General features: G+C 33.2%; 4 protein-coding genes and 2 long non-coding RNA genes across 9 annotated transcripts; 3 read left to right on the top strand and 3 right to left on the bottom strand.

Moving 5' to 3' along the window:
• Positions 1-691: 691 nt before the first annotated feature.
• On the bottom strand, positions 692-2,146 carry LOC103842388 (nucleoid-associated protein At2g24020, chloroplastic). The gene is made up of 7 exons (XM_009119009.2): positions 1,945-2,146; positions 1,690-1,838; positions 1,498-1,601; positions 1,352-1,391; positions 1,152-1,223; positions 1,020-1,076; positions 692-919 (listed from the first exon to the last, which is right to left on the bottom strand). Exons 1-7 carry the CDS (start codon positions 1,997-1,999, stop codon positions 845-847), a joined length of 552 nt encoding a protein of 183 aa, XP_009117257.1. The 5' UTR covers positions 2,000-2,146; the 3' UTR covers positions 692-844.
• Positions 2,147-2,366: 220 nt separating this feature from the next.
• LOC103842387 lies at positions 2,367-4,404 on the top strand. 2 transcript variants are annotated; one of them, XR_004451740.1, is made up of 3 exons: positions 2,367-2,659; positions 2,770-2,882; positions 2,971-4,404. It is a non-coding gene; the product is annotated as an uncharacterized LOC103842387 (long non-coding RNA). The 2 variants fall into 2 exon arrangements; XR_004451739.1 differs by having other exon boundaries at positions 2,770-4,404.
• A 289-nt stretch (positions 4,405-4,693) lies between these two features.
• LOC103842435 (probable F-box protein At5g04010) lies at positions 4,694-5,524 on the bottom strand. Its single transcript, XM_009119056.1, has one exon. It carries the CDS (start codon positions 5,522-5,524, stop codon positions 4,694-4,696), a length of 831 nt encoding a protein of 276 aa, XP_009117304.1.
• A 1,039-nt stretch (positions 5,525-6,563) lies between these two features.
• On the bottom strand, positions 6,564-10,965 carry LOC103842386 (QWRF motif-containing protein 4). Of its 3 annotated transcripts, none has more exons than XM_033280780.1 (7): positions 10,365-10,965; positions 7,729-8,997; positions 7,532-7,651; positions 7,348-7,464; positions 7,178-7,267; positions 6,987-7,094; positions 6,564-6,891 (listed from the first exon to the last, which is right to left on the bottom strand). In XM_033280780.1, exons 2-7 carry the CDS (start codon positions 8,935-8,937, stop codon positions 6,874-6,876), a joined length of 1,662 nt encoding a protein of 553 aa, XP_033136671.1. In that variant the 5' UTR covers positions 8,938-8,997; positions 10,365-10,965; the 3' UTR covers positions 6,564-6,873. The 3 variants fall into 3 exon arrangements, with proteins under 3 accessions (XP_033136671.1, XP_033136669.1, XP_033136670.1); XM_033280778.1 differs by having other exon boundaries at positions 6,564-6,895; positions 10,365-10,961; XM_033280779.1 differs by lacking the exon at positions 10,365-10,965 and adding an exon at positions 9,103-10,332 and having other exon boundaries at positions 6,564-6,895.
• A 2,720-nt stretch (positions 10,966-13,685) lies between these two features.
• LOC103842385 (50S ribosomal protein L35, chloroplastic) lies at positions 13,686-14,731 on the top strand. The gene is made up of 3 exons (XM_009119003.3): positions 13,686-14,038; positions 14,120-14,236; positions 14,534-14,731. The coding sequence occupies exons 1-3, from the start codon at positions 13,790-13,792 to the stop codon at positions 14,609-14,611; spliced, it is 444 nt and encodes a 147-aa protein (XP_009117251.1). The 5' UTR covers positions 13,686-13,789; the 3' UTR covers positions 14,612-14,731.
• Positions 14,732-16,772: 2,041 nt separating this feature from the next.
• Positions 16,773-19,954, top strand: LOC103842384. Its single transcript, XR_004451743.1, has 2 exons — positions 16,773-16,884; positions 16,959-19,954. It is a non-coding gene; the product is annotated as an uncharacterized LOC103842384 (long non-coding RNA).
• The last annotated feature ends 1,068 nt before the right edge of the window (positions 19,955-21,022 follow it).

The raw sequence follows: 21,022 nt of genomic DNA, 5'->3' as shown, positions 1-21,022 counted from the left end.
TATTGACATGTGGCAACATAATTTTTCAAACACTTAAAATAACTCATATGACACTAAATTTAATGTTAAAATAAATTTGATTTTTTAGTATACATATTACTTTTTCATTCTTTATTATTGTTATATATTAAATATATTTTATAATGATTTAATAATATTAATTTATTATCTTAATTTTAATTTAAATATAAAATTAGAAGTAAAAATACAATAATTCGAATTAGTATATTCAGACCGCAAAAATTCAATTAATGCATTTCAAAAAATTCATTATAAGCTTCTCCGTCTTTGATTTGGTTGTGGCAATACAAACTCGGTTGTCTCGACTTTTTTAAATCCTACGGTCAAAACTCGCTCGTACCAGTGATGTTATACATCACACAATACGCATATATTTATACTTTTCGATAGTATAAACTTATGATGATGAGCCAGTGATATTACATATATGGTGGTATTACATATATGGTGACAGGTGCGAGTATGGACAGTTCCAGTATTGCAACCAGAGCGTGCCCTCACACTCTTTAAAGATCGTTCTTGGCTGGAAAAGAGCTTCCAAGACCTTAGTTACACACAGAAGAGAACAGGCTCCCAGCAAAACCCGCTTACACTCGGTTCATTACACAACCCACAGATGTAGGATTTCAAAGTCTTAGTCGAGGAATATATTTCGATAAACAATAGGAACTGCGTTGAAATTATAGATCATACTCAGGGTAATGAGAAAAATATCTGATTCCATAATAGTATTTATTAGTACAAAGGTTTTTGCTTCTCTGCCTGACTGATAAATAGAGAAAAAACTCAGAACTGAAACATGAATTCAACAAAAACAGTTTCTTTACTTCATTCCTTCGCTGAGGCCAGGTGGCATGCCTAAGCTCTGCGCAAGGTCACTCATTCTTTCTTTCATAGCCTGTTGAAAATTCAAAGAAATCTCTCAAATTACAAGAGATGAAGAGAGACATACTTTTATTTGCATTGTTATAAAAATAAATGGTCAGTGATTGCTTTACCACAACACTCTTTGCGTGTGCGTCCTTGTAAGCCTCCGTGACCAACAGTGAAAGTTTCTGTCAAAGGGAAAAAACACACAACAATGAGAAACCATTATGATTAACACAAAGGTAGGTGGTGTGGTCACTAACCTCAGAGCCTAACTCCATTGCTGCCTCTGTTATATCAGTACGGATTGGTTGCTGGTTACCTGATAACGTAACCTGAAACAACGATACAGGTTAAGTTCTTGTTTATAAATGATCTATTAGGACAAAACAACAAGTCTTATCTTATGGATTAGGACAAAACTGTGTTAACTGATTAGAGGGACAAGACTTGCACTACTGACCTTGACAAGCTCGCCTTCACAATAACCATCAAACTCTGCGCTGAGAGATTGGAAGGAAAAAAACAGGAGACAAAACTCAATAAATAAACACAGATACTTGAAAGAATCTTAACTTAACTAGTTTAAGGAATGAGAGAGAGACATACGCAGCTAACTCTTTTTGAACACGAACAGCCTCAACTTGAACAACCATTTGAGCTTTCTTGACAGTCTCATACATATTCTGCATATTACCAAAGATTCCTCCTGCCTAGACCCCAAAAAAGAAATCACAAATCTCATAAGTTCCGACCAAACCCATGTCGTATTCTGAAACACATATAGGACAAAGCTTAAACCTTTGACTGTCCATCCTCAGTATTATTATTATCTTTGTTGTTTCCACCTCCGAACAACCCGTTCACACGAAGAGACCTATTGGGCTTGTGCTGATTTGGCCAAGTCGCGTTCTTGTTGTGTCTGCTACTTCCTCTCTGGGAATTAAAGCCTGCAAATTTATCAAAGAAAAATTCAATCGAAATGTATACTTAAAACCTAAAATGGATAGAGTAGAGAGAGATACAAAAGTCAGTAGATAAGGGAGAGGGGCTGACCATGTTGGGAGAAGGGAGATAGTAAAGACTTTGTGAAATCGGTGGTCGAAGCCATGGTTCTTCTACCGGAGGAGATAAGAGAGAGAGGAGAGAAAGGGCAGAGATAAAACGGAGGAGGAAGGAAATGCCTTTTTTTTTTTCTTTAATTCAAGACTTTTTTTGTTAGTTAGTGTTCAAGCTCTTAACCGATAATTTATGGCCACGTCAACTAAATAAAATTTAGATATATACTACTCCAAATTATTAATGTAAATAGATTATTTGGTTATTCTATTAAAACACACACAAAAATTATCAACAAAATAGCACAAAATTAAATTAAAATGACAAAGTGGACTTCCCGAAATAGTAGAAAACTAAATTATTCTTAATTCATAATATATTTAATATAAATAATATTTATAAATGATTTATTAAAAAATATTATTACTTTAAATTTTATACCTATATCTAAATTTCAAGTTCTAAACATTAAATCTAAGTGGGGCTTATTGGAATGGGGATTTGGAAAAATACTAGGGATTTTATATATAATGGGATTTATCTGAATCTATCTGGATTTTAAGGATTTTACCAGAGATTTTAACGAGGAATTTGTTAGAATTTTTTTTAAAAATATATATATTTGCTAAGGTATTCTTTGCTCCACCGAATGGAAGAAACCAAAGTTCAGAATGATTCTTCTACATGCTATCGTTTGAGACTACAAAAAGAGGTATGCAATGAAGCTCTGTAGATTGTACATTATCCATGCTTTGGCCTTCACTATATGTGATGTTGTAGCTCCTCATCGTTAAAGTTTTTTGTTTTTGTTATGTTCTGCAGCTGTGCTTTTGCTTATATGAATATTCATAGATTCTCATCAGGATGGAGGGGGTTTAGAGATGAATCTCAACGGAGGCAGCTCTAGAGCAGAAGAAGATGACTTCGGTGATATAGTATGACTCTTTTTGTTACATTCTACAACTGTTGTTCATCTTTTTGTATATGATCTGTAACTATGCAAGCTATGCATTTTTGTTTCAGTTATTTAGAATTTAGTGAGCATCAAATGAGCAAGATCAAAAAGAATGAGGAAATATCAGAAAAGAGGGAGAAAGAGATTCAGCAGGTTAGTGCTTGCAACTCTTTAATGCTCTTAATTGTTAACCTTTGTCATTTTCTCCTTGTTTTGTGTCATCTGCAGGTTGTTGAATCCGTAAACGAGCAGAATATATAACCCCTTCTCTCTCTTGCTCTCAATGTTTCATGAATAAATGTTATGTGAATCCCACGGGCAGAGCGTACATAGAGAAACGGAGGTATGGTTATGTGTGCGTAACAAACGGAGGTAGTCTTGGCACTGTCAAGGACCAAAGCTGATGAAGAAGAAACATACGACGACGTTGAATTTATTAAACAAAGAAGATGAAAATAATTGTTTTATTTATTTATTTTGAAATACCATCTCATTAGATGGTATTTGTTTCATTTGGTTAAATACCATCTAATGAGATGGTAAATATTATAAGTGAAATCCTTGTTTTCCAATAAGGAGAGATTTGAAAGAGTTTGAATAAATGATTAATTCAATAAGGGTGGATTTGATAGAACTTTTATAAATACTCAATACAATAAGGGGAGATTTGATCAAAAACTAGGATTCTCTAAAATCATCAATACAATAAGCCCCCCTAAATTCTATTTTTAACCAATTATTTTTAGAGACATGTATCTTTAAACCATTTAATGAATGTTTGATCATTTTTCTCCTTATTCATTCTGCTTCTCTTTCCACCATCAATGTGTACTCGGGAGGAGATAACCAAAACCGAATCACGGGAAACGATGACTACTCGCCGGAAAACGTACATGATGAGATCGATTAGAGGCTGAGGAAGAGTACAAAAGAAGACTATCGGTGGAGTTATGCGGATTCATCATCACCATGTTTTTCTCCTCCATACAAGAGAAACGATTCAACATTAGAACTTGCTTGGGAGAGTATGGGTGGAAGAAAACCAGTAGCGAACCGAAATTTATAAACCAAACCACAATCAAAACGAGCCGCTAAACCTCTGGTTTCATTGATTAGACATTGCTAAACCGAATCTAGACAATAATAGAACCGATTTTACTGTATAATTTACTAAACCTTGAGATTTGTAAAATTTCCTTAATTGGTATGGTTCTTAAGCGACATGTACTTCAAGGTATGAAATCAGATCTCTGAAACCGGAACCTAGAGTTAAGAAATCAATGATCATTGAAGTTTGTGGTATACTTTGGTCCTTGGCGTACTGCATGTGTGTTAAACATGTGACTAGAGAGAAGCGGATTATCACCAACAAATAGAAAAAGGATTTTAGCGGGGATGCGTTACTAATTGGTGGTGGTGCGAGGACTATCTTTATAAGTCTCTGATAGCCTTTCTACATGATGTTAAGCTGGATGAAAAACACAAGCAAAAATTAAGAACAATAAAAAGATGGTGGGAAGAGACTTGTATATTGAATTTCATTAATACCATGAATATATAACAGCATTAAAAGAAGTTTTAAAAGTTTTGCTTTGATTAAAAATATTCATATGCCAACACTTTATTTCGTTGCTACCAATACATTTCATGAAATATTCATATGCCAACACTTGAATTTCATTGATACAATGAATATATAACAACATTAAAAGAACTTCTAGGCTACTTGCTAAACCAATGGAGATTTTGTATGTTCTATACCCGATCTACTCTGAGACTATTATGAGAAAATTATTCCAAGAAAAACCGCTGAAGATATCTCAAAAACCCGTCAAGTAACAGAGATCCCCAGCCATCTGAGTCTACTACCGAAAATCCAATCTTCTCAAGAACTTCGCCTTTAAAACTCGGCTTGACGTCACCTACTAGCTTGCGGTTACACTTGTCCTCAAGTTTATCAGTGAACCAGCCATTCTTTGTGCCCAACGATCGTGTAGTATCAGCTATTGTGAAGAACTTTTCCTTGTACATGACTTGCCATGTCATCATCACGTCATCTTCACCGGCAGTGATAGCTGCGTTGCTTACGTCGGCTTCTAACTGGAACTTGTCGCTAGGACCAAACTCGAGATCTTTACCCTTTTTGTAAACCGATGCTTTGTTTGTTTTAGTTGACACGTGGATGATGAAGCTGAGATCAGAGAGTGATATCTTGACAGGTTCCGCGACTTGATCTTTGCGTCGGCGTTTGGCGTCCGTTTCAACGGCGGAGACAAGGTGTTTGCACGAGATGCTTTCAGTGTTTTTCAATACGATCTCATAGGGAGAAGAGCGCTGTGAGGACCTTGTGGTTAAGAGAGCCTTCCATAGATCGTCCGAGGAGAAACACTCTAACCACGTGGTTGAGACGCAAGAGGCAACGGCGAGAGTCTCTGGATCCATGTAAGGGCCAAGAACGCATAGAGTCTCCCAAGACGGTGGATGCGGTTTGGTATGTTCATGCACATCATCTTCTTCATGCACAGTGATCTCGTCGTCACGTTTGCGTTTCAGGGGGTTTTGTCTCATGACGGCAGGAGATGACAAAACACGTGGAACAACGACGGAGGCAGAGAGAGACATGTAGAGGTTAGATGACTTTTGTAATTTACGTTTTAGTTTGGAGTGGTTCTATGCTATTGATCGCTATTTATAGGGCTTTATGTTTGCTTTCATAACTCAAAAAGGAAACTCGTAAAAACAATTGGCAAATTTTTATTAAAAAAATTGGATCTTGCTATTCCTCAATCCTTGTATGTTTTGATAGGTCTGAAAAGTGAAAACTAACTAACTTTTGTTATCTTATCTCTCTCTCTTTCCAAATTTAAAAGGAACGGATTAAATAAGAAAAGATACCAAACCGCATTTCTTAACAGTATTTGGCTAGAAAATAAATGGAACCGTGTGAGGGTGTTGCGTAAGCAACAAGCAGAACATGTTCAGGTATCGTATCTAGTTTCATATCAAAATTTGCTATTTCTTCCGGCAAATCAAATACATTATTTTATAAAAATACAGAAATATTTTCACTATTTTACCGTTTAGTTACAAGTAAATGGTCTTTTAGTTGAAAAAGGTTTCATAAATCATTTTTAGATATTTGCTTTGTATATCAATTTGTGAAGTCTACAGCAACAATCCATGAATAATTTGAACATATTATTTATTTTAAACCATTCGCTCATTTTAAAGTCTTAATTTAAGGTCAATATTTAGCTAATCAAGCTTTATAATTTGTTTTAAAGCTTAAAAAGTAGGGTTTTTATTTGCTTTTCTTATTACGTTAGTATTTTTAATAACTAGCAATTTGTGGTTTCAGGCTTTTTTAAGCTACAATCTACCTTTAAAAAAATTAATACCAAAGGGTTTTGTAAATCATTTCTAAAAGCCTGTATCCACAACAGTGACAACCAATCAGATTTATTTTGCTATTTTTAAAAATGTTCCATATCTTCAGTTGTTTAATATTTTCTCATATCTTTCATAATTTATAAACTTTCTCATATCTATTGGAAACTACAGTACTGTCCACCATCTCTTGGCATTGGCAGCTCCCTCATATGTTATATATGTTATGTACGTAAGTACCCAGATATGTTGGTATTCACCATACAATACTTACTGATCATTAAACTAACTAAAATTATATTTATATATATACGGATTACGTAAAAAGACGAAATACTGAGCTTACATGAACGATATTAAACTACATTTTCTGCATTGATTTTCTTTAAACCATTTATTTCACATCCTCTTCCTACAAGTAAAAGACAAAATGTGGAGAAAGGATGGTGGCAGAAGAAAATGGCAGCCAAAAAGGAACAATTTACAAGTCATTGTTAAGTGTTGGGCATGGAAACTTGCTTAATGACAACAAGGAAGACTTAGCATCATCTCTTCTTCTTCTTGCTTCTTTTGCATTAAATGAGTCATGAGGCTACTCTCTTCTACCTGGAATTCACACAATGACAAACTCTGTTAACTTGTTAAAATATTATAATATAATATAGATTCTTGGCTTTTTTTTTGTTTGATTTGCTACCTCCATGATTGCTGTTGATGCCAACATATCTTCACATCTGCCAAGCATAAAATTCTCCTTTGTAGCTATAACGGAGAGATCTGAAACTAGCTTAGTCACCTCTTCCATCTGCAGTTCCAACAGAGGGAAAAGTTCAGGCACGTGTGAGAGGACATATCATTTTTATTGGATTCATGAAAAATTAGTCTCACCTGAGAGTGTAAAGACCATATGGATGATCCCATAGCATGCATTACATCAAAAGCTGATGACATAGCCAACTTCAGAGATCTGAGGTCCACCTGTGATCACAAGAGCTTTTACTATTCTTGATCTTCAAATTGTTTTATATCACTCTTTGAAAAGGTAAAACCATATATACCTTTGTTCCTCCGGTTAATGGAAGGCGCAGAGTATTTGCTTCCAAGTCTGCAATGGCACCAGCTAAAGAACTGACATGTTCTCTCTCAAGTATGGCCCAATCTTCAAGGCAAACCATCTGTGAAAAATACAATAAGACCACAAGGATGACAATCTCATGAGAGAGAGACAGAGAGAAGACGTACCTGCTTAGTTAAGATATCTTCAAGCTTGATTTCTAGCTTCATCTGCTGGAGACAAATTCTTTGGGATGTCACAAGATCTCTCAGGTCTGATGTTGCATGCCAGACATTGTATAGAGTTTCCTGTAAACCTCAAGATTGTTAATAACACAGTGTCACATTAAACAGAAAGATTGTTTATCCTTTTGAGTATTTTTTACCTCAGCAATTAAACTCTGAATGTATCTTACACCCTCAGCTCTAGCATTTGCGAACCGCCACTGCGAATATCTATTATAAAGCAAGCGGAGCTGATGAACATCTTCTAAGTAAGTTGTCTTTTTTCCTTTCTTAACATCAGCGATGAAACTAAGAACCGATGTTGTGGTGGTGGTACTCGATTGTGTGCATGTATTGCTTTGTCTTATCCGGGAAGGACTCACACCTCTCGGCGGTGTAGACGACCTCAAACAAGAGCCTCTTGAAGGACTCAATCCTCTCAAGGGACTCATCCCTCTAGAGTTAGAGGATGATGATGAAAACGAGGATCTGCTAGGAGAAGCAGTGCGTGAACCAGGAGCAGACAAGGGATGCACTCTAGCTGAAGTTGCTCTATCTAACAAACTTGCAGACAAAAGCCTGTGTCTAGACTCTAAATCTTCTGAGCTTGTTGGAGATCCATTACTTTCGTAAGAGGACAACAACCTTGCTGTGTCACTAGAAGACTTCTGCAAAGGTTTATTAGACATTCTCCTAACCGCTTTATCACCAAGATCCAAGCTTCTGTTCATAGAATCTGAGATGATCTTTCCACCGATTCTACTAGGCCATCTATGCTGTTCTATTAACCTACTATGAGGTGGACCATCTACAGGTTTTGAATTCTCTGATTGACCTGCAGATACATTCTTTGTTGTTGTTGTTGTTGTTGTTGTCACACTCTTTTGTTTATGTGTTACATTCGAAGATGGTCTCAGTGTCCGATCAATCGAAACAAGTGGTTTCTCCTTCTTACTAACGGGAACCGAGACTGAATCAGACTGAAATGAAACGCTGAGGCTTCTCATAGTAGAAGGCCATAAGCCTTGACCAGTAGTAGATAGTCTCCTAGACGCAACCGGTACATCACTAACCGGTGTGGACGGGTTAGTGGGAGTGGTTGGCGTTGAGGAGCGTTTCCTCTCTGCTGAAATAGCTCTGCTTGAAGAGACAGTCCTCGTGGCGTTAGGCGAAGGGCATCTCCTTGTTTTAGTAGGAGTTGATGATCTGTATCTTGAACTGACTTCCATTGTTCTAGACCGGCGAGTGGCGGAAGCAGCAACTGCATTGTTCTTCTCCGCTGGGACAAGAGGAGGTCTTGTAGTATCTGTTAGAGATTGCTGTTGCTGCTTCCTCATTGATGCTTTCTTGGAACCATAAAACGTTTCCATTCACGCTAACAAATACAGCCTTGCATTGATATGGTTCAGCAGATAAGTTTCCCTTTTATTCTGCAATAAGGCAGGAGAAAAGTGAGATACCTTACAGATGTGTAAGATGGAGAAAAGCAGAGAGAATCTTTAGACAACCAAGATGATAAAGAAAGGAAAGATTACACCTTTACAACAGAGAAACAGATCAAGAATCTCTTTAAATCAATCCAAGCAAAAAAAAAAGAATAAAAAGATGAGATCTCTAGGTGTTTTTGAGATAGGTTTTACATCAAGAAACCAAAACAGATCAAGACATGGACAAGCTTTGGTCCTTGGGACAAACTCAAATGACTATAAAGGGAGGTTCTGTAGTAGGGGTCCCCTCAGTAAAAGAAAAAAGGACAGCAAGAACAGCTTGAGACCTAGGATTGAAAGAGATAAGAAAAGTTGAGCCTAGGACTATAAAATCAAGTGTCAAACAAGAAAGGATAAAGAGAGAGAAAGGCAGGTCTAGTACTAGTACTAGTACTTCTAGTAGTAGTTTAATTGAACTTTCACATATACAGAGATATTCTTGATTTGGATCAAAGACTTTTACTTTTAAAAATCAGAGCAAAGAAGATCTAATTTTCAGTGTCATTGACACGGGTGTGCCATGGTCTGATGGGTTGGAGTAATTAATGAAGATTTCAAGTTTCATTCACAGACCCACCTTTCATCTTCCTTCTCAAAATCAGAACCATCAAAGTTCACAAAAAGAAGTTTCCTTAACTAAGATTTTTAATAATTCATTTTAGAAATGGTATGACTTATATATATTATAATTACTATTATTTTTGGTTAAATATTATTATAATTATGCTATGAGTTATATATTATAATTGGATTTGCAGATTTTCTTATAAGAAGAGACAAAGATGACCATGTGTGTATAGAAGAATCAGTGTCCACACTTAAGTTAAACGGTGATTTTTCCTTTTTGCAGTAATAGGTGACAATAATGCAAATTTACGTGCGTTTGATCCCTCTTGGTGATTAGAATATAGTTTATGTTTTGACCATATGAGATAAAATATAAGAAGAAAACTTTCAAATTTTATAGGGAAAATGCAAATTTCGATTGAAAAACAATTCTTTTTTTTTATTTTTGGGTTTATAATGAAACGAGAAGAATCCAAAAGAGTCTGTTTTTATTAACATGCCTCCTGTCTCTCATGAAGCAGACAAGTTTTATCGATCGAAACTATTTAGAATTTAAAAATTAAAATTACTTTCTCTGCAAATCTTAAATTGTTCTTCGTTCATTAAATCACTCTCTCTAAACGCCAAAAACGGAAACAGGAACTGGCACTGTCGACTAAACCAGATTCGTTATTTCTAATTTTGAATCCAATTTATTCTAAATATTAGGTTTTTAATTTTGATGCGGTAAACCGGAAAATTACCTTGAAAATTGAAGTTGGGTTATGGGGATTCGAACCTGGAAATGGAGAGAATGGTGAAAAAAAATCTGATCCAAACGTGATTAGAGTATAACCCAAAGTGTAATATTCCTCGTCGGGAATGGAGAAATCACGCCGGAATAGTACCGGAAAAGATTTTTTGACGATTTTGTGAATTTGAAAACTCGAGAAAATAAATTGAATTTTCTTTTCTTTACTGCTGGCATTGTATCTTGATGGGTCGTTCGTTTATAATTATTTGGGTTGGTTATTTACCTAAATAAAGAGAAAATGTTGGATTTTAATAATTTTAAATCATTGACCCCACAAAACATCGTATGATGATAGTGATATTATTTACTTTTGCAAGTGTTAATCTAACTGACTTTTCAGTGTGAACGCTCGTGTGTCTTATGCAAAAAAAAAATCGTAATTAACTTTCTACACTTATATATCCATTATATGATGAATATTTTGAATTTTAAATTTAAATAAAAATAACATATAAATTTCTTATTTTCAGTTTTATTATTTTATTTTATTTGTTTTACATTTGAGAAAAGAAACTAATTTTTTGGATGTCGAGACATTGGATATCTTAAAATTAAATTTAATAAAAATACAAAAAAAACATTTACATACATATTAATTTTTAATCTGGAACGCAGAATAGTAATTTTTAAAATAATTTCATAATATATTATTTTTAATAAAATAAATTATATATATATTATTTGATATAAGCTTAATATGTGCTATGTTGATCAAAATATTTTTTACGGAACAACATATATAATATTTTTTTTATGTTTTCCTATTTTAATTATTAAATTTCTAATTTGATATAAATAATAATGTGACCAAAATTAGTTAATCTATTCATGTTAAATTCGAACTTTTAAGAATTTCAACATAATTTTCAAATTGATTAAACTGCTTTATATTTTGAACAACATAGGGTTCCATCATTATTTGTTTGCAAAGGTTTTCTTTTCTTCCTTGTTACTCTTCTTTTTTTTTTTTTTTTTTTTTTTTTGATAACTCTGGTATCTGGGCAGCCACATTCTCAACTATCCCCCCGAAAGGGGTCCAGCGCCCCAACGGAAGGGATGTTAAATCCGTTGTGGCCAAGACTCGAACCCGGGTGGCGGGCAGTACAGCTGTACCTCCTTGTTACTCTTCTTAGGTGGAAAGAAATGAACTCCTCTCGTTTAAAGCTTTACCTAACTCATTTTCTCTTATTTGTCTAATTCTGATTTTCTTCTTTGTTTTATTATTGCTGATTTCACTATGGGACAATGTTCATTTCACTTTTTTTTGTTACTATATCAGTCAGACTATACAAACATATTTTATGTAGAAATGCGTGAATATTCTAAGAAAATATGTTGAGAAAAATAATTAGTCGTCACAAAGGTGTACGTACAATGGAATCTTGAGTAAATAAAATCAAAACACTAATATATTTCACTAGTATTACACATAAGACAAAGTTAAGTAGTCTATGATTAAACCACAAGCTTACCTAGCCGCATTCATGAATTTGAGATTAGAGTAATAATGAAGCTATATATATATACTAACAAGGTAACTGCTAATATTATTGTAACCATTACAAATTAAAAATGCCGCGAAAGTGAAGATAAGTTAGATTACTCTTCATTCTTTTTGGCGTTTGGTGTTGTTAAGTATATAAGCAAAGACCAAATGATGAGCATTCATGTGCTTAGCATGATTAATTGTGACCACCATTTAGTTATTGCATATGCCATGCTTCTCCAATGTTTCCATTCCTTTTTTATTAAGTCATTGGATCTAATTTGTGCCAATATATAATATATCATCCAAAATAATTTCATACAACATCCCTTTAATATCTAGGAATGACCATTATGATTCAGTTATCAAGTTTCATTGAAATGAATCTCATGGGCTATAAATATGGTGAAAGAGTTCCTCCTTTTCTCTTAATTTGGATAAACAAATCAAATCAGAATTAGAAAATGCTTGTCCAGGAGAACTGTGGAATTCAAGATCAAGAATCCAGCTTGTTGTATTCTAAAAACAACCTTAAGACATTGGTTGCAATATTGTTTTAAGAATATAAGTTTAGAATTATACAAGTTTTTTAATGCAAGTAGACAAAACTAGAACAAGAGATCCATGTTTCAGTTTGAGGAGAAAACAAACTATCCTTTTATTTATCAAATAAAAACAAAGAATTATTTTATCTATACTATTAAAAGGGAAGCAGTCTTGAAAAATCGACTTATAAAAGATTGTTAAACCATTTTACTAGATTATTAATATGTTGGTCTTATCTTAAATTTATACTAACAATATATTACTATATATTTCTTTAATAATGATTTAATCAATTTAATAGGTGATATAACTAGATTTCTTAAATTTTCTAAGATTTACCTTAAATAAAATATTTTAAATTTTTGTGACATGAATAACTAAACAGTTTCTATATTTTTTGAATAAAAAAATCAAAAATCGAATCGAAACCGAACTAAAACCCTAAAAAAAACTGAATCGAAACCAAACACGTAGCTTTAAACATATTAGTGAACTAACAAACAATAAGTTTATCAATAAAAAAATCTCGCGCTTTTAAGCGCGGATCAAAATCTAATTATTTTAAAAGAGAATACTGAAGTTGACATTGGATGCCATATAGGCAAATCCTAAATCACAAGGAAACAGTTGGAACTGGAGATTATGAAAGAGACATAAAATAGGATCTTATGTGATGTCTGGAAGATCTTGTCTCCACAAGTGAGTTCAATGAATAGAGTCTAAATCCCAGAGCCATTCATAGTGTCAATTGAACAATCATGAAACATATCAAAAGAACGACAAGAAGGTTTTTTTTTTGTTTCCTTCTATTTCCATGGTGCTTTAAGAGCTCCAACTATAGCTGCTGAATCTTTTCCTCCAAGTTATGTTTTTCAAGCTTCTCTTTATCAGATTTGGGTAGAGATTAATGATAGAAGACGTAAAAATTCACATTCAGCAATTTATTTTTTGTCAAATATTCGACCAAAATACTCTAATCGTCTAAAATGGCCTCGAGTGTTTTCGACCAAAATCCTCAAATCGTCTAAAATGTTTTAGCCTTGATATATGTAACAAATTCTTAGAACTTGATATTTAAAATCTCACCGGAAGTTATTAGAGTTGACACTTAAAAAGTAGCCAAAAAACTCTAGGATTATTGGTTTAGCTACAAAAATCTGGCGATTTCGGTTTACACATAAACCGGATCATCTAAACCGTATAATCCGCAATTTCTATTTCCCCCATATCCGTTCACTCTTTATCTCTCTGGGGCAAAGGCAAAAGCTTATCTTCTTCTCACAATCAGAGCAGTGAGTGCCAAAAAAGATTCAAAAGTCGCCGAGAGCACAAACCCTCCTCTAATGGCGTCTCTCTCCATGGCTTCCGTCAACCTTAGCTTCTCTCCCTTACGCTCTCCTCCAAAGGTCTCCACTCACGCTTCCGTTCAATTCGCTCGGTTCAGCTCGTCGAGTCTTGCCTCAGCTCACTGCATTTCTGGGCTTCGCGCGGTTCTTCCTCAGAAGATATCCACCGTCGTCTCTCAGAGTTCTCAGAGGCTTCAGACTCTTACCGTTTTCGCTCATAAGGGATACAAGATGAAGACCCACAAGGTAAAGTTTTAAACTTTCGAACTTCATGTTTGGTCGTAAAGTTTTGAACTTTCTTGAGAGCAAAGTTGTTCTCTTTGGTAGGCCTCGGCGAAGAGGTTCAGGGTGACGGGTAGAGGGAAGATAGTGAGGAGGAGGTCCGGGAAGCAGCATTTGTTAGCTAAGAAGAACAACAAGAGGAAGCTGCGTCTTTCCAAAATGGTTGGTTCTCTTTTATTTCTCGTTCATGTCTTCAAGGTTATTTAGTTTTGTGTGTGTAAATTGCATTCTTAAATTGGGTAATAAAGCTGCTAGGGGAATAATGTTGCGACATTTGTTTCCATCAGGACAATGACATCAGTTTCATGATCTGAGTGTTCCTAATTCGTGATCACAAGTTCTAGTTTTACTTGTTTTTTTCGGCTTTGTTAGATAGCAACTTTGCTGCTCTGTTCTAGACTAGACCCCCTCTTCTCTCTTACATGTCTAACTTTATGTGTTCTGTATTCTGTAACGCAGCATGAAGTGAGCCGGAGTGACTATGACAATGTGATAGGCGCTCTTCCCTACCTGAAAGTCAACCGAAAGGCGACTTAAGCAGAGCCGGCTTGATCATTTTCTTACCTGCATTTCTCATTTTGTAATCTAAGTTGTGATAATACTCTCTTTTGTTTTTGTGATTTTTTGGTCAATGAGTTGATCCTTCTTCTACCTTCTCGTTTTCTTGTCTTGCGTGTCCACAAATGTGCAAGACTTTCATGACAAACTGATCTAGGTGTAAGATGTACATCAGTAATGAGTTTGGCCATGGTCATGGTTAGGCATGTGTATATAAACTAAACCAAAACCGGACTAATGTTTACAAATATCTGAATGATTCGAAACATAATCGAAAACCGAATGGATATTTAAACATCTAAAATATAGTTTATAATCACCAAATATTCTAAAAATACTGGTTATAAATCGAAGTACTCGAAAAAATTAATTATCTGAATATTTTCATCTGAAATATTTTAAATTATTACATAATTGAATTACCTGAATAGTTTTTTTTTTTAAACATTTAAATTTATCTGATTACCCGATATTTAAGACTTATTCTTGGGTTCACCCCCTAGGGTGAACCTCTAGGTTCACCAACCAATAGGATTATGTTATTTCAAATTTGATATCTTTTATAAAAGGAAACAAAATATTGTCAAATTATATTATGTTTTTAAAATAAAAAGATAAAAAATAAAAATAATAGTAATTACAAAAAAAAATATTTTTAAGTCGTCAGGAAAAAAACTAAACCCTAAATCCTAATCCCTAAATCCGAAACCCTAAACCCTTGGGTAAACCATAAATCTTTGGATAAATCATAAACTCTAAATTAAAAACATTAAACACTAAAACACTCAAGGGTTTAAGATTATAGTGTTTAGTGTTTTTGATTTAAAATTTATGATTTATCCAAGGGTTTAGGATTTACCCAAGGATTTAGGGTTTGCCCAAGGGTTTAGGGTTTACCCAAGGGTTTAGGATTTACCCAAGGGTTTAGGGTTTCAGATTTAGGGTTTAGGGATTAGGATTTAGGGTTTAGTGTTTTGCTGACGACGTTAACAATATTTAAAAAAAAAAAATCTTTTTTTTTGTAACTACTATTTTTTCTACCTTTTTATTTTAAAAACATAAAATAAAATGATAATATTTTGTTTCCTTTTTTAAAAGATATCAAATTTGAAATAGCACAATCCTATTGGTTGGTGAACCTAGAGGTTCACCCTAGGGGGTCAACCCAAGAATAACTCGATATTTAATCCAAAAAAATCTAACTTTTATCTGAATATCTAAAAATCGTATTGAAACGAAACCGAATTGGATCCACAATTTACCAGATATTAGTTGGTTCCTAAAACTATTATTTGAACCGAACCGAAAACCAAAAATGAACTGAATTTCATAATCAACTGAACAGTTTCTATATATATTTTTGAATACCATGAGGTTTGGGGCCGAAGCCTGTAATCCTAAGTTTCAAAATCATCATGTAATATTAGTTTCGTTTCAGCAGTCACTTGAACTGGGAATTTCTAAGACAATGATCATGGTTCTTTCCAGTTGAGCAAGTCTGCTAACAATTTCTGTATATATATTTCTAGAATCAAATAATCAAAAACTAAAAATATTTAACCGGAACCAAAGGCCCAGACCTACTCATGGTCATGGTGATGGTCACGGTCAAGGACCAATATCACTCGAAACGCTTTCTATTCTGAAGTCAGTCCATCCAGTATTTTCTTCCTTGGTTTCATGCTTATTGCTCTGATATGGAAGTTTGACTTCTCAGCATTTATGGTTCTGATCATTGCTTATATATTATATATTGAATCCGTTATTATATATCTTATATATTTCTATAGCCTATAGGTACCATCAATCATCAAGACCATTTCAAACTACAGAGTCAAGCCATCTCCCACACCTATAATAGCTGGAAACTTGGAGAAATTATTGCTACTGGAGTTGTGCTTGGAAGCTACCTAGCCATCATGACTGTTATTTTCTCTTTGGTGGCACACAAGACAGAATTTTTCTCAGTAATAATATAATCGAGTTTTTTCTTGGAGTACTAGACTACTAGTGATAATTTGTCTTCTTTTCCAAGTGTATAAAGTTGTAAATTAATTATTTAATTTTACATTGGATTCACAGGAGACGTTTGGTGTGAAGTCTATCAGGAATAGTAACAACTCATGAGTGCGGTGTATCTACAAGTTAGTATCATTAGTCAAGCTCTAATCTTCGTTACAAGATCAGGGAGTTGGTCCTTTGTTGAACGTGCTGGAGCGTTACTGATGATTGCTTTCCTCATTGCACAACTGGTAAGATCATGATCAAAACTCCACATATTGAGGTAGAGAAAGGTCATCAACGAACCTCTTTCTTCCAAATGCAGGTTGCCACTTTGATTGCGGTTTACACAAATTGGGGAATTCGCAAAAGTTATGGGTATTGGATGGGGATGGGTTGCAGTTATCTGGCTATACAGTATTATAACATACTTCCCATTGGACATTCTCCAGTTTGCCATTCGATACATGGTGACTGGAAAGGTTTGGCTCAACTTGGTTAAGAACAAGATAGCTTTCACAACGAAGAAAGATTTCAACAAAGAAGAGAGGGAGGCTCAATGGGCAGTTGCTCAGAGGACACTTCAAGGTTTGCAGCCAAATGAAGTATTACTAATTCTGTGACTGGAGCTAATCACCGACTGAATGTTTTATTTGTGAACAACAGGCTTAGGGAGCTGCACACACTCAAGGGGCATGTGGAATCATTGAGCGCTGGTGAGAACGCTGGAGAGATCACCGTAGAATCGCTTTGGTATACTTTTTTCTTGAGGAGACAGATTGTGAAAATTCCTAGTGAACGAAAGACGGAAATCCTTAAGGTGTAATTGGTGACCAAATAATGAAATGGAATAATGTATTCTTTACAATTCCTAATTTTTTTTTATCATTTACAAGAAATTGTTTTTCTTTTGCATTCATTTTCATTCTTTTTATTCTAGAGGAATATAGAAGAAATTTGTTCTCCGCTAAAATTGATAAGGAAACATTTTTTTTTTCATTCCTCTAATATTATTTCTCTGTATTTTTTCTCTACTCATTCCTAATGTTATTGTAATTGTCACCAGTTAGACCCAGTGTTTTTAGATTTTTTAGTGAGAAATTAAAAAATAGAAATATCATTTATATTGAGTAATTCTTCCAAAAGATACTAAAATAAAAAAATTTGACCAAAAGATCACAAAAGTAGAGGATGATTAAAATAGGTTTCATCAAAAAGATAAAAGATTTTTTTTACCTTACCTTATAGATATATAAATATAAATAATTATTTAAATAAACATTTTTTGTATTTTCAAAAAAATACGTTTTCAATTCAAAAAAAATTGAAACTTTTTTCCAATTTTTTTTTTTAAATCCAAAATTTTGTTTTGAAACTATTTTAAAATTATTATTTTAAATATTAATATGTTCGCAATCCGAAACTCCTTCATTTCCAAAACTTCATCCTCAAATATAAATTCTAAGTCTAGATTAATCATTTTAGTCATTTTAAATGGGATATAAATGTCTTATTTTCTTTTTAATAGAATATTTTGGTCATTTTGATCCTTGTGTACTATATTTACTAGTCCTAATAATTTATGATAGAAAAATTCAGTATTGTTTTAATGAGTTCACTTAAATATTTAAAGTTTATAAGATTATGTTATTTGTTAATTACAGGGTTTATTTCATATTTATAAAAGTAAAATAAATTGCGACAAAGACAATGAACTCAAAATTATTTTGGTTTTTATAAAAGTAAAATATATTGTGACAAAGACAATGAACTCAAAGTTAATAAAGAGACAAATCATTTTTCAATAGGGAACCAATTAGCTAATTTTGGGAACTACAAGTGACGACAAAACAGACCAAATGAGACCTTTAGATAAGAAGCCACATCCGAATAAAACGCCACGTGGTAAATCCTCGTCGATTGCCGTCATTTACAAAAGCAAAGAGGGACCCAGCTCTTACAATATCCATAACACACCCTCGTGTCGGCCTACGAATCAACCAATTATTTTTTTTTTGGTAAAAAAATCAACCAATTATTCAAAAGAGAAAGGAAAAAATATTGCAAAATAACCTCATAAGTGAAGACAAAGACGAAATACTAACTGGCCTTCAAAATATTTCGAAATTTTATGGCTGAAAATACTTAAATATAATAAATGGTTCGAAGCTGTTTCCTTGGCTTGAAGTAAGGACTGGTTCTGTCCACAAATGTGCAGCGAGTGTAACAGATACATTAGCAAGGAGTTTGGTTATTGTCATGGATCAATGATTGGGTTGAATCTGTCATTTATCTTAGGACTTGAGAATTCAACTTATTATAATTAGATCAATATCCGTCAAAACTCTTCCATCCATTTTTTTTCAAAAGCTGTAAGAGATAATTGCGGCTGAGATAACGACTAACTAGCTAATGCTTTGATAATGAGAGTTCACTAATAAAAATAGCAACACTAGCGTACCATATTTCATTTGCATTTATTATAGACTTAATAAGGGACTGAACTATTGACTGAGATTTTTGCCATCTACAATCAACTCATGCATATTTTAAAAACTAAACATGGGTTATGACAATACTAGTGTAAATTATTAAAACTGTAAATCTTGGCCAATGATATAATCATCGTTATATATAGCGTCTACTTCTAGGGTACTTTATCAATGATGTTGAACCGAAATACCAGATTTTAATTTTAAAACATAATTTATACTCCTGTTTGAAATTAATGTGTTTTTTGCTTTGCACACATTAAACTAAAATTGGTTATAAATACATTATCTTGTTTGATAAGTTTTAACAATTTAAAGTAGTAATAATTCAATAAACAAATATTATTCTTAATTTTTATAAATTCTTTGTAAGAATAAAAATACATAATAAGTTAAGTCTATAATTTGAAATATATATATATATTGGAAAATAGATGGAGTATATAGTAAACACGTTGACAAATACACACAAAGTCTTACAGTTATAACATACAATATAAAATCAATTCTTATGAATTATAACTTGAATCAAATGTTAATAAAACTGATGATTGTTTAACTAAAATTTTTTTAAACCTATTCTATTAGTAACCAACATTTTTTTTGTAAATTAAAACTCAATCTGAGGTGCATGGGTTGTTGATTGGTTAGTGTTGTGGTTGATGTAGGGAGCAAAAAGGTATTTTATAACCACAAAATTCAACCAATAAATTTTTGCTTAATTTCTTAAATTCACAGCCTAATTTTCCTTTTCTTTTTATGAATATGGTATGGGCAATTCTCATAAATATACAATTTTCAAGTTTTGGTCATAAAAATAGACCACAAAGAGAAAAATGACTAAACTGTTTCATTTAATAGGTAAAAGGATAATAATACTCTAGATATATTAAAAAATAAAAAAAATAAAAGAATAAAAGAATAAATTTTTTTATAGTTTTAGATTATATGTTTTCAAATTCAAACTTTTTTATAATTTTTTTTTGAATTTTTTTTGAAACTTTTTTTTTTAATTTTTTTTCAAAATTTCTTTTTGTAATTCGAAAATACTTTTTAAAACTATTTTTAAAATTTTATTTTCAAATTTTTAATATTTATTTTCTATTTTCATAAAATTTTAAACCTCAAACCCAAATCTCCACCCATTAACTCTAAACCCTAAGGTTTGGATTAGTTAACCCTAAAAATATAAGTGTATATTTACTTCTTTAATGAAACATTTTGGTCATTTTGATTGTTAGAATCTATATTTATGATAAAAACTTTTTTAGCGTTATTCTAGGGTATGATATTTCCACAACTTAAAAATTATGTTTTAGAATTTTCTAGTAAGTCGTTGAGTCTTACAATACACAATTAGGCTTCAAATGGTAACTGCGGTTTGAGCGGTGCGGGACACAAGGTTTAACTGCGGTACAGTTTTAACAGTTATAAAAACGTATAGATATATGGTATATGCAGAGAATTTTGTTACTGTTAACTGCGGTGCAGAGCGGGGTGGTTCATAACATTTGAATGGTGACTGCGGTTTGAGCGGTGCGGGATAAACGGTTCAACTGCGGTGCGGTTCTAACAGTTATAAAAATATATAGATATATAGTATACGTAGAGATTTTTGTTAATGTTAACTGTAGGGTGGGGTGAGACGAGACGATGGTTACTATTCGAAGCCTTAGTATTTACTTATTGAATTTCAATTTAAAATCACGTTAATAATCTATAGCTACAGAATTATTTAATTTAGATTATACAACAAAAAATAGAAGAATCAAGTGTAAATTATAATAGTATGTTATTAGATCCATGTTTTTAAAATGAATACGGGAAGTACATGTGACGACAAAACAGACTTATTAGATAAGAAGCCACATCGGAATAAATAACACGTGCCGAATCC

This window comes from Brassica rapa, chromosome A09 (genome assembly GCF_000309985.2).
Source record: "Brassica rapa cultivar Chiifu-401-42 chromosome A09, CAAS_Brap_v3.01, whole genome shotgun sequence".
NCBI classification, from domain to species: domain Eukaryota; kingdom Viridiplantae; phylum Streptophyta; class Magnoliopsida; order Brassicales; family Brassicaceae; genus Brassica; species Brassica rapa.
The sequence above is the reverse complement of the archived record's forward strand: the minus strand, read 5'-3'. Positions and strand labels throughout refer to the sequence as shown.

Excerpts from the sequence above, each read along its gene's own strand:
- LOC103842388 (XM_009119009.2), bottom strand. The coding sequence starts at position 1,999 with ATGGCTTCGACCACCGATTTCACAAAGTCTTTACTATCTCCCTTCTCC. Across the intron at positions 1,839-1,944 it reads ATCTCCCTTCTCCCAACATG|GCTTTAATTCCCAGAGAGGA; the intron begins GTCAGCCCCTCT and ends ATAAATTTGCAG. Across the intron at positions 1,077-1,151 it reads CAATGGAGTTAGGCTCTGAG|AAACTTTCACTGTTGGTCAC; the intron begins GTTAGTGACCAC and ends TCCCTTTGACAG.
- LOC103842386 (XM_033280778.1), bottom strand. The coding sequence starts at position 8,937 with ATGGAAACGTTTTATGGTTCCAAGAAAGCATCAATGAGGAAGCAGCAA. Across the intron at positions 7,268-7,347 it reads CATTAACCGGAGGAACAAAG|GTGGACCTCAGATCTCTGAA; the intron begins GTATATATGGTT and ends TTGTGATCACAG. Across the intron at positions 6,896-6,986 it reads CATCAACAGCAATCATGGAG|GTAGAAGAGAGTAGCCTCAT; the intron begins GTAGCAAATCAA and ends TGTGAATTCCAG.
- LOC103842435 (XM_009119056.1), bottom strand. The coding sequence starts at position 5,524 with ATGTCTCTCTCTGCCTCCGTCGTTGTTCCACGTGTTTTGTCATCTCCT.
- LOC103842385 (XM_009119003.3), top strand. The coding sequence starts at position 13,790 with ATGGCGTCTCTCTCCATGGCTTCCGTCAACCTTAGCTTCTCTCCCTTA. Across the intron at positions 14,039-14,119 it reads ACAAGATGAAGACCCACAAG|GCCTCGGCGAAGAGGTTCAG; the intron begins GTAAAGTTTTAA and ends TCTCTTTGGTAG. Across the intron at positions 14,237-14,533 it reads AGCTGCGTCTTTCCAAAATG|CATGAAGTGAGCCGGAGTGA; the intron begins GTTGGTTCTCTT and ends TCTGTAACGCAG.